This window comes from Gavialis gangeticus, unplaced genomic scaffold, assembly GCF_001723915.1.
Source record: "Gavialis gangeticus isolate Ggan-Ray unplaced genomic scaffold, GavGan_comp1, whole genome shotgun sequence".
Classification (NCBI taxonomy): Eukaryota; Metazoa; Chordata; order Crocodylia; family Gavialidae; genus Gavialis; species Gavialis gangeticus.
In genome coordinates, this window is record NW_017729025.1 from 87458208 (window position 1) to 87471051 (window position 12844).

Consider the following 12844-nt stretch of genomic DNA (forward strand, 5'->3'; position numbering starts at 1 on the left):
CCTGTGGCTGCCAGCAGCTACCCCGGTTCTGGGTAGCTGCTGGAGCCCAAGCTGCTCCCAGCAGGGCTTGCAGTGTCCCAAGCTTCCTGCTGGGAGCACCCTGGGATCCCAAAATGGCCTTGCTTGCCATGCTCGGCACATGTGCCAGGGGTTGCCGACACCTGCTCTACATGCTGCACAATGGTTTTGTGATGATGTGAAAAGATCCTCATGTGGCTGCATTATAGATAGCTATTATTAGATTTTGCATTTTCTTGCATACCATATGCCCCAAATAAGATATGCACCTTGTTTTGGAAAGTAGAATATAGAAAATAAGATTTTTCAGAGTCATGGCCTAGAGCTGGATTTTTTATGGAGAGACTGAGCTGCAAGATAGCTGCCAGCATTTCTCTTGGCCAGCATGGATGAATCCAGTGTCAACCCTTCCACAGATGCTATTAAACTGCTGCTCAGCCAAAACCTGTGCAAATCCCACAAACAGTGCTCCATCTGATACAGAGATTATGGCCAACATTCTGTAGTGAAAAAATAGATCTTTGCTATCTGCTCCACTTTATACAAGTGGAATGAGGCCCACAAATTCCAATTAAATTATTAATGCAACACTGCATTGAGCAGGTTCAGGTGTCGCCTTATACTCGCTGTAGCCATTTTCACAATTGTCATTTTATTTTACTAGTGAAAATGGATTAAACACAATTTTTACTGCCCTGGATACCAGGGAGATGACTTGTTTGTAAGTTTGACATTCTGATTTCCGCAAGGGCCCAGCCGGGGGAGTAATACTCAAGGGCAACCAACATGGGTTCATTGAGGGCAGGTCCTGCCTGACTAACCTGGTTTCTTTTTATGATCAAGTCACAAAGTCCCTGGATGAGGGTGTCAGGGTGGATGTAGTCTTCCTGGACTTTAAGAAGGCCTTTGACATGGTTTCCCACCGCATTCTCTTAAAAAAAAAAAAAAACTAGGTGACTGCGGCATTGATGCATACACAATCAAATGGGTGGCAAACTGGCTAGATGGTCACATCTACAAAGTGGTGGTAGACGGGTCATTTTCAACCTGGAGGGATGTGGGCAGTGGAGTCCCTCAGTGCTCAGTCCTGGGGCCTGTATTGTTCAACATCTTTATCAGTGATCTGGATGTGGGTGTGGAAAGCACACTGTCCAAATTCGCTGATGACACCAAGTTGTGGGGCAAGATGGGCACGCTGGAGGGGAGGGACAGAATTCAGCTAGATCTAGACAGGGTGCAGAGGTGGGCAGAAAAGAATAGGATGGAATTCAATGCAGACAAGTGCAAGGAGCTGCATCTACAGAGAAGGAACGAGCAAAGCACCTATAGGCTGGGGAACACCCTTCTTGTCAACACAGTGGCAGAAAGGGATCTTGGAGTCATTGTTGATTCCAGGATGAACATGAGCCACCAATGCGAGGAAGTGGTCAGTAAGGCTAACCACACTCTGTCGTGCATCTACAGATGCATCACAAGCAGGTCCAGGGAGGTGACCCTTCCCCTCTATGCGGCATTGGTCAGGCCACAGTTGGAGTACTGTGTCCAGTTCTGGGCGCCGCGCTTCCAAGAGGGATGTGCCTAGCACTGACAGGGTCCAGAGGAGGGCCACTTGCATGGTCAAGGGGCAGCAGGGCAGACCCTACGAGGAGAGGCTAAAGGGTCTGAACCTATTCAGCCTCCACAAGCCAAGGCTGAGAGGGGATCTGGTGGCCATTTACAAACTCAACAGGGCGGACCAGCGGGAATTGGGGGAGGCTCTGTTCCCCTGGGCACCACCAGGTTACTAGCAAAAACGGCCACAAATTGTTAGAGAGAAGGTTCAGGCTGGACATCAGAAGACATTACTTTACAGTTAGGGCTACCAGGCTCTGGAATGAGCTCCCAAGTGACATGGTACTCTCTCCTACCTTGGGGGTCTTCAAGAGGAGGCTGGACAGATATTTGGCTGGGGTGTTATGACTGTGGCACCCATTCCTGCCCTGGGCAGGGGGTCGAACCTGATGATCTGTTTAGGTCCCTTCAGACCCTAAGCACTATGAAACTATTTAGCATATTTGCCAATGCACACACCTATATCGAGAAAAACATTCCAGTGTCCTCCTGTGTCTCCGACACATTCTTCATTATTGTAGTTCTAAAAGGCACTGAGTGTAATTATGATGCATCTTGCAGATTAAATTGGTATTTGTGGTTCAGCAATATGCAGACCCTGGAAAAATGTACAAGTCAATGTATTCATTTTTATGGTAATTACCACTTTGGCAGTGACATTAGAAACGTAACATTCAATTAACAGTGCTTTTGTAAACAGATGTAATGAAGACTTCCTGTATATTTGTTCCTTTAAATAAGACCCTTTAAATAAGACTCAAATAGTATCTTAGCTTTGTTTCAACTCCTTAAGTCAAAGGTTTCAAACATCTTGGCCAGTGGACCAGATCCAGCCCCTTGGATGCCTTCATCTAGCCTGCATCTTTCTCGTACACATCACTGCATCTGGCATAAGACTTGTTCTGCAGGAATACAGAGAGAGCTAGGGCCCAAGTGGGCACTTTTTAAAGAGGAACAGCTGGGCAGTGATTTTATGTCTGACAGGCCATTGGCAGAGAACTCAACCCTCCTTCTACCTCACCTCTGTGGGCCTCCTTTTGTTTCTTTTCTAGCGGCAGCAGCCACTTCTGCTGCAATTCCCATGAAGCCCTGACTCCAAGCTCTTCCCTGCCAAAGGAAAAAGACTTGGAGTACTGCTATCTTGGCTGAATCTGATGCTGCCTCCTGCCCCAGACTTTCCCTTCAGCAACTGTTCACTCCTTTATGCTGTTTCTCCCCCTTCTTCTTGTCCCCCTGAGAAGGGTTCTTGACACTATTTTGTAAGTGGGTCTTCCTTCTCTTCCCACCTTATTTTTTCCTGGCACTACTGCCTCCACCAACAGTCTCCCACTACCTTTTAGACAATCAACTAATTCACTAAAGACATATTTTGCAGTAGGATAAAGTTGCAGAATACATCCTCTACAGTGAATTTTGGTCCTCCATAATCCAAATAAATACATTATTTGCTCCTCACCTCAGAATGATCTTGCATCTGCTGCTAAACTATGATAATTGTCCCATCCTCCACAGAGGAGTCCTCAACAGTTCCATTCTGAATGGCCATATCTTAAGTATTCTGTGAAGTTATTTCTTACCCATATACTCTTACAGCTGGATTAAACTCTCACACAGAGGCCCATCAGCATTGCTCTTGGATTTGAAGGGTGGTCCTCTTATGTATGAGTTCAACATACTACCCCATGTCTCTCAGCACAGAAGCAGTGTTACATGACATCACCTTCAGCTCAGTATTTCTGTACTGTCATTGTGAACTCCCTGTACACACTTGGAGGAACCACGCTTCAGGCTGCAACACTGTGGAAAAGGACTCCCTAGACCAGTGGTTTTCTGTGGAATCCTAGGATTCCATGATAGATTATCAGGGGTTGCACACAGACTGGGGGTAACAGTGTAGTAGACTGGGAGGTGGTGCACCACCACTGCTGGGCTGGGTTGCCTGGCTGTACATCAGCTCAAATGGCCTGCAGAGCCAGGTGTAGGGGTTCTGAGGCAGAACAAGTGATATGAAAGTGTTCCACAACTTTAGAAAGTTTGAAAGTTACTGCCCTAGACTACGTCTGTCCAACTGGCAGCCTGTAGGCCACATGTGGACCATAAGGGGTTAAGCTGCAGAAACTGGGCTTCTGCCTGGCTATGACTCCCCTTACTGCTCTGGCTACAACAGCAGCTGGAGTCTCCAGGCTCCCCCTTCCTCCCCCAGCTTCTGTGTTCTGCACCTGTCCCAAGGGGCAGTTTGGTACAGCACAGCATAGTGCAAGTTGCTCAGGACAAGGCTAGGACCAGATGCCATATGGTTTAGCAATGAGGGAGCACCTACAAGGGGTCACTGGAGCAGATGTGGGTGGAGAGGGGAGGGGTGCACATGTACACATGCACTGCAGCAAGGAGTGGAGTGTAGGTGTGCAGTGCAACAGGAGGTGGTACCCATGTGGTGTGCTGCCCAAGGGTTCATGTTCCATACTGGTGTAGCCTGTGCAGCCACTGCCAGGGAGATCCATTTAGACATGGGGCAGCCCTGTCCCAGACTACTGCCTTTTGACAGAGCCTCAGAATGAAGTCAGATTAGAAGGGAAAGCATTGAGAGGGTCCAGAGGGTCAGATTAGAAGGGAAAACAAAAAAACCCCAAAAGAAAAAGAGGTAGTCTTTAACTAGCCAAAAGCCAGTCCAAATAGGTGTGATGTATGTAGGTACAGGAATTAAGAAAAACTTTACTTTGGGAGTATAGTTTCTCAGTTTTCCTTCATAAACCTCTTGTAGGGCAATTTATCAGACATTCAGCTCCTGGCTCATCATTTTCTTTCAACCCCTCATCTTCCTGGGGTTCCTCAGATATACCTTGCAGATTACAGTCACCTATTCACTATGACCTCTCCAAAGACTTTCCTATTAAGTCTGCCAAATGTTCATTCAGGATTGCGTTCACTGCTCTGAGCTAATTCTTTTGGTTTCTTCTACTTATACCAAGGAGTGGAGTGTAGGTGTGCAGTGCAACAGGAGGTGGTACCCATGTGGTGTGCTTAAATCTTTCACAATGTGGAGCCTTTAGAACCAGTAAATGTAGGCACACGTGTACGTACACGCACACACACACACACAGTTCTATTCTATCAAACAGGAGTTGTGCCAGATTAAATGCAGATCTGTCAGAGAAGGAACCAAGCTCAACACCAAATAAAATTGTGCAGAGCAGCACATTTCAATGCAACTAGACTTCTAGACTACAAGAGTATTAACAAGATTATTTTCATGCTGGTGGAAAGGTTTAATGTTAAAACTTGAAAGAAAATATAGAAACTCAGAACATTTAGAACATCCAAAAGTGAGACTAACACTAGTAAAATTCCTTTCTGACTACATTAAAAATGCCTAATTTCACTGAAAACAAGGAAGTATACACATAGTTGGGACTAGCAGTTTGTCTTGGTCTCAGTTCTAGGAGGCCTTTCAAGAGAAAGCTGTAGAAGAAAAATGATGTCTTTCAGTTTGTCATTAATTATAGGTTTTAGCATCTGCCTATAGGGCTTAGAATATTAAGCTTTTAGCACAAATTCAATGAGGGCTTTGTGAATTCATCTCCACCATCATCATCAAAACAATATTTAAAAAAATGCAACATGCTGCCTCCCTTAAGAATACAAAAACAGTGGTTTGCAGTAACAAATTATATCACTTCTTGCTCTACACAACACCAATAAATGTTAAAACAGTTCTCTGTTCAGTCAAATGCAAATGCATGCTCTGGATATCAAAAGTTATTTGCTCAAAAGTAACTTGATGAAAATGGAGTAGACATTAGAACACAAATTATACTCATAATAAGCATGTACGTTTCATTTCAGTGTTTTGAACACTGATAGAACAAAGTAAATGGCTCCCAAGCTCCCAAACTGAGTTCTCCAACAGCCTTCTAACCAGTTCAAGTTGGCTGACAAGTCTGACTCACAGCACTGCATGTTTGTCATTACTTTAAACTGGTTGTAGAAATACAGCGAGATGCAAACACCCCAGTTGCAGTGTTTTTCATTTCAAATACTGAGGGAGGACAAGTGACAGATTCCTAAACCTAGATGCTAGACAATTTCAAATATTTAAAACAATCCCTTAATTTTTTTTAGATGTCCAAGAATATAGCCAAGCCACCTACACAAAAAATAACTAACCACTTGGTAACAGGGGTGCACGGATAGAGATTTTTTTGGGATGATACTGATGGCAAATTTTTAATGAGCCATATAAGCCAATACCAATCCGACTGCCGATATGCAGCCTGGCAGCTTGGAGAGCAGCATCTGGCTGGTAAGTCTGTTGTGGGGGAAGGGGCAAGGGGGGAGGGACAGGGTGTGTGGGGGGGCAGACTGAGGCTCCCGCGATGAGGGAGGGAGTGGAGCAGAGCAGGGGTTAGACGCTGCCCAGCCAGGGTGGGAAGTGGGATGGAGCTGCAGCTCATCTGTGGGGTGTAGGGAGGAGGGGCACACACCCTGGGAGGGCATGGGTGTCATGTACCCCCTGAATCTGTGTGTGGGGTGAGGGCAGGCTGCTGCTGCAGGCTGGCACCAGGCTCTTCCTGGAACTGGGGATAGACCACACAGTGCTTGGGGCAGGTGGCAAAAAAAAAAGTCTCAAAAAAAAAAAAAAAAAAAAAAAAAAAAAATAAGAGGACTAAGGGAGGACTTAAGTTTTCAAATACCTGAAGGGCAATTACAGAAAGAATAGAGACAGGCTTCTCTGTGTGGCCACAGGAGACAGGACTAGGAGCAATGGCCTCAAACTGCAGCAGATTCAATTCAGGTTGGAGATTAAGAGAAACTTTCTGACTACAAGAGTGGTCAAACATTGGAACAGGCTATCTAGAGGTTGTGGAATCTCCATTCTTGGAAATTTTCAACAGCAGATTGCACAGATACTTGGCTGACATAGTTTACTCAGGGTTGATGCTGTCTTGAGCAGGGGCTAGACTAGATGTCCTTGTGAGGTGCCTTCCAGACCTACTCTCCTATAAAGTTGTAAGGGCCTCCACTAATCCCAACCATGGCAGTGTCATATAGGAAGTGAAGCAGTCTGCTAGACAGATAAGCCCTAAACTATTTAGAGCTTTCCAGGCCCAACACTAACTTCTTGTCCAATTGGAAATTGAAATATGACAATGCAGGTTCTGGGACTATGATATCATGTACTCATAGCAAGATGCTGCACATGACAAACAGGCTGCTGCAGCAAAATAAGTAGCCAATTACATTGTATATTAGCTTCAGTTTCTAATTTTACACTCAACTTTGTGCAGTGTATTACAGTAGTTCAGGGAAGGCTACCCATGGCAGTTGTGCCACAGGTAGCACAGATAGCCTGTGTGCGGGGCACAGAGCAGGTGGGACAGTGCAGGGAACACAGCAACAGACAGAGCAGGAAGCAGAAAGCAGAACAAGAGCTCTGGCTTGGGAAAGAGACTGGTGTGGCATGCCTGCCAAAAAAGTTGCCCCCACTGCAGTTATCTAACCCTGAGGTGAAAAGACATGAATTGCAAATGCAAGTCAATCTCCTTTGTGACAGACAAGCAGCAGATGAGGAAAACAAACCAACAAGCAAACAATACATTGGTTGCTGCTGCTATATGAACATCTAAAAACACATAGGCACCTAACCTGACTGAAGTTATAAACCTGGAGGATCAAAAAGAAAGAAAAAAAAATGCTCCTCCCCCCCCGACACTTTTGCAGCATCTTAAACAAAAATGAATAAGACTTAGGTTTATATTTATTTGGTCTGAGAATGATACTCACTTTCTTCTGGGTCCTCACTGGCTTGGGAGTTACTGGGAAGAGCTTGGACAGCAGCTCGGGATTCAGGAGTAGACTCAATGGGTCCTATTCTACTATCTCTTTGTTGCTGCCATTCTTGATTGAATCCTCCGTCTTCTACTTCAGCCTCTTCATTCTGAGTCTGGTTTGCTGGGGCTCAAGAAAAGAAAAACAGTATTCAAAACCCATGTCAAAAGCATTTCTCTAACATGTTAGGTCATATGGGAACAAAGGATGCCACATTCCACATTTATTAAGTCACCATATTCATATGCATAATGCAGCATTTAAAAAATGTCACCTAAGATTTTAATTCTCTCCTTAAAATAACCATTATGGAAGACAGCATGTATTCTGCAGTAAACTGAACCTAAGCACTGTAATAAAAATCACTGAATACACTAGTGCCCTGGTATGGTAAAGTAGAATTTCTATAACAGCTTCATTTAATGTTTATAAAGTGTTGAGTAATTAATGTTATTTATTATTGTATTAAATTCTTTAGTTGGGGAAGTGTGCAGGGGCTCTTTGAGACAGATACAAGTACAATTGTAGAGTTTAATATAAGTATCTAGCTACATATCTTGTTAAGCAGCACTGACAAAATTTGTCATCTTTATGCTTTAGAATTAACAATCCAAAAAAAGTTGAATAAGCAGATCGCATCTCTGAAGTATTTTTAAGCAGTGTGTAAACTCAGGAACATTATACTGCTTTTGCCTACACTTTGCACTTATTCTCAAGGTTAACGCCATAACCGCAAGGAAACATTTCTTTGTTTAAATATTTTTAATTTATTTTGTGCATTACTGTAGCTCCAGACATGGACCAGGACTGCACTTTGTTAGACACTGTACAAACAGCACAGGAATAATGATCCCTTGCCCAGAGAGAAATGAGACCCAAGACTATAACTGTGGCACAATGGTTAGGACAAGTAACATACATTTTACAGATTATTTAAGTGGGAGGTTATTTTGTCATTCGCAACATGTCAGGAGAGGCTCCTAAGCCCCTGAACACAGGTGATGCCTTCCCACAACTATCTACCCAACAGTGCTGAACTGGGCTCAGTCAGTAACTGCTACTGTTGGGATAAGTAACAAATAGAAGGTTACTCCATAAAAAACAAGTAGCTACAAGATTATTAACTGCACCTTAATTGAACACTCTTTGCAGTCTAGGCAAAACCTCTCTTTCCTCAGGATGAGAGTCTCATTAGAAATGAAGAATAATTTTTCACTTTACCCATGCACCAAGTATATTTAAAAAAAAGACTGTACCTTAAAGCAGACAGGTGTTCCCAATTGCTCTAAAATTAGGTGGTAATGCACCTAGAAGAGCATATAAAAAGATATCCTTACCTTGTTTATCGTAAGTGGAGTTTTTGGAAGCTTTCCGTTGGGTTTCTGGGTCTTCCTCAGCCATATTCACTAGCCATATCATTGTTGCTATTGAAGAAAACAATTTGATCAACAGAGCACATAAGAGAGGAACTCTGGAACATTGTACTAACAATGGAACACTTGCACTGGTTCATTATTTCTTGTTTATTTATTTTTTTTGACCATAACTATCTTCTGCCACAGACAATTTTACTCCCTTATTAAATAAAGGCATATTAATAGTTGGAGCAAAGTCTGTTGCAGACACAATATGCACTCGCTAGATCTGGTTTTAATATATATTGAAAAAACTCTTCATAAAAGTCAAGTTACAGCTGCTTCAGAGAAGCAGTTTCCATTTATGAGTGCAATGAAACACTGAATTGATAATTTTGCTCCTTCTATATATGCTAAAATAACCACATTTTCATTGGGAATGACAGCGGACTACTAGATTGAATGCATGTTAGAGGCAGAATCTGTGCCCATCTGAATTGCTTCTCTTTTTAACAGGGTGATCAGAACTGAATTTTTAAAATGTATGAGAACTGAAGTGAAAAAATTCACATTTTAGATTGAACAAATATGTTATTTCTCCATTCTAAGTTCCACTGCCTGGGCAAAGAAAAAGGCTCAGGAAGCTTCTGGTAGATGTTGCCGGGGCAGAGCTGGGACAATGACACATAAATCAAGCCCTTTGTCTTCCTTCCAGACCTTCTGTACTAAACAACCATTTTGGGTCTACAATGACATTGTATTAAAATATTTTCTGACTCAAAATATTTTGAAGGCTTTACAGGTCACTGTGGTGTCTCACAACTCGTATGCATAAAAAATGTAAATGGAGAAATAATACATAAAGATATGATTTGTAACTACCTAGTCTGCTGAATTAAACTTTATCACAGTTATTAGATTTATATCCTGCCCTATCCAAAAGGCTTAGTGGCACATATATTTTATAACTTCTTACACAATACCTTGAAATGGTGAAATCAACACAAATAAATTGCATGCACTTCTAACTAGATTTTTTCAAATGATTGCCTTTCACTGTTCATTTTCCAATTTTATACAAAACACTACTATTTTTTTCAACATCCAGTCCCCCCACTCAATTACCAAAGTATTTCTGGGTATTTTATACTTTGCTTTCTATAGTATCTTTCATAGATGATATTAAACTTTATAAAACAACCTGCTTAACACCCATGAAGTAGTATTGGCTCAATTTTATGTGAGGCACCCGATCACAGAGTGAGTTGGCATCAAAGCTGGGAGGAGGAAGAATAAAAATTACAGTGCAATTTCTGACCTTTGGCGTATGCCTAGGATTAAATTAAAGATGCAACTGTAGCTCGAATACTAATAAGAACAAAAGTATAGACTTTTGATACCTATGTACCAGGAGGCCTCAAAAAAGTTCTGCGAGCAATGCCCCAAATGAAATATTTGGAAAAGGTAAAGCACGCTGGCATTCTTACCAAAGTGGACCTTACACGGTACTCCAGCCTTTTTGTATCATCCTATCAGGCAGGAACCCGATTAATTTAAAATCTGATTTCTGGAAGAAAGAGCTTTGTTCCCACTGCACCAGAATCTCAAACACTGCACTTGAAAGATTGTGTATGCAACTTTACCTTTGCCTAGCATTTCATTTTGGGTCTTCCTTTTCTGGGAAACAGAAGCTTTCCTCAAGCAGCAGCAGTAAAACTGGTCTGATTCCTGCTATTTTTATAGTGCTACAGCTTAGCAAACCCCTGAGCAACACAAGAGGAACACCCCCACCTCAGCCACTGAAACCAGAACTGTAATTTGAAAAAAAAAAGTCCTGCAAATATTGATAGCATAGAGATCCTTTCTTCACCAATGTAAGCTTCTTCCCAGAAGTGAGTAGATTATCCATTTGCAGGACTTGAACAAGTTTTTTCAAACTAGAAACAAAGCATTTTTCTCAATGCGACAGATTCAGATTTGACTGATACTGTTAAGACCCTTTACCATTGTTTTTCTTTCCAGGTAAGAAGAACAGTATGTACTGTTCTTACTTTGCAGGACCTTAGAACATGTTTCAGGTTTCTGAGCCAATAACAAATGAAGAACTGAGACCCAAGGAAATGAAATGTGAACTCTAGCTGCACATGCAATGGAACATAAAGCAAAGGCAGTCTGTGGGATTACTAAATCTCTTAACTCCAGGTGAGGCAGGCGATCACAAATTTAAAATCATTACTGTAATATACTTACATGAGTAGATAAGTGCTGGGAAAAGAGTTTCATTTCTCTCTTGAGCTGTTTCAACAAGCATACGGAGAGGACCTTTAGGACACAGGACAGCAACCAGATCTGGAAGGGATTGCAGAGATGCTTGACTCCTGCATCATAAACTTGTTTTTTAAAAAAATGTTCCTATTTAACAGTGCTTGCAGGAATTGATAACTGGAAGCCCTTTAGAATACTACTCTCAATCTAGGTGTTGTTAAAAGTGATGGAAAGCACATGCTAGCTACCTGACCCATTCTTGCTCCATACTGAATTTGTCTCAATTATCAGACATTCAAGACTAGAACAAGTCTCCCTTCAAGTCATCTCCTCCTCACTAATCCCTTAAAGCAGGGGCTGTCAGCCAGGGGTATGTATACACCCAGGGGTACTTAGAAAGGTTGTAGGGCAGGGGCGGGAAATTATTTTGGGTGGAGAGATGCTTACTGAGTTTTGGCAAGCCACTGAGCAGCATGACAGGCAGCCGGGGCAGATAAATATTAATTTTCTAATTTTTTTTAAGGAGTTCTGTGGGTAGGATAGGATGGCCTGGTGGGCTGCTTTTTGCTCACCCCTCTTGTAGGGGATATGCATGGGTGTGCAAGGATGGAGCATGCCCCAGGCAGGGCATAGCGGTGGCGTCTCCCCTGGCATGTTCCCTCACTTTGCCTCTTGCCCGGGGGAGGGGGAGGAGGAAGAATGCATTGGGTGCCACTGGCCCCACACAGCACACCACACCACACCACACCACACCACACCACACCACACCACCTCCCCACCCCAGCTTGCTCTCTTGATTGGCCGGGAGGCAGAGTCAGCACAAGAGCAGCAGCCTGTGCTCCCCCCACCCAAATCCATACAGCAAGCTCCAGCCACCTGCACCATGGGTGCAGAGCCATCTTATGAGGGGGACAGGTGGGGAGAGGGGCTGGGACTTGCTGTACTTGAGCAATTTCTTCCTTTGTTGCCAAAGCCTGCCCAGCCCTCACTCCTGGGCCCATAAAACTTCTGCCAGAGGCCACAGGGCTCCTTCTAAGGCCACCTGGTCAGGACCCCATGAGGGCTTGATGCCACTTGTAGGCTTCTGTGTTCGAGCACCCCCACTCCATCTGGTTGAAACTTTGAGACAGAAGGGGTACACTTGTTAAAAAAGGTTGAAAACCCCTGCCCTAAAGCCTACCACTATTAAGAGTATGAACCCCAGTTATACAGAGAGGCCAGTGTCCCTCACTCTTGGGCACCTCAGCTGGTGCACAGGAGTGAGACCCATCTAGTCAAAAGCCCTGTACTCCAGGAGTGGGCAACTATTTTGGCTGGACGGTCACTTAATGAGGTTTGGTGAGCTTTCGAGGGCCATGTGCATAGCCCCGCCCCTTGATAGTTGCCCTGCCCTGGTTGCCATCTTGGGACCAGAAGTCCCACCCCAAATCCTTACCTTTGCTGCCAGAAGTCCCTCCCCTTGCCCCCCAGAAATACTCCTTTTGGGGGTGGGGGGCTTGCCATCTTAGAACCAGAAAAAAAACAAATCATGCAATAAAAGTCAAACACCTACTATAACATTAATTTTATTACAAAAATATTTTTGTTATGACTTGTGTATATAGAGGCAATTGAATAATAACTCAAAAATAAAGTCTTATTTAAAAATAAACGTCTTGTATATCATGTATGTATGCGTATGATGGGGTGGGAGGGTGTGTTGGGGGGTGCATATGTGGGTATGTGGTGTTCATGGGGTGTGAGGGAGGGTGGGGGAATGTGGCGGGGGC

General features: G+C 43.5%; 1 protein-coding gene across 2 annotated transcripts in view; it reads right to left on the minus strand.

Annotated features, from left to right (window-relative positions):
• The window catches only part of PSEN1 (presenilin 1), a 69358-nt gene that overhangs the window by 9095 nt on the left and 47419 nt on the right, over nt 1-12844 (minus strand). For both annotated transcript variants that reach the window (XM_019519119.1, XM_019519120.1), the window contains exons 7-9: nt 11061-11159; nt 8793-8879; nt 7411-7584 (exon numbers count right to left, since the gene is read on the minus strand). In XM_019519119.1, the coding sequence (XP_019374664.1) occupies nt 7411-7584; nt 8793-8879; nt 11061-11159 (360 nt within the window). The remainder of the gene's footprint in view (nt 1-7410; nt 7585-8792; nt 8880-11060; nt 11160-12844) is intronic.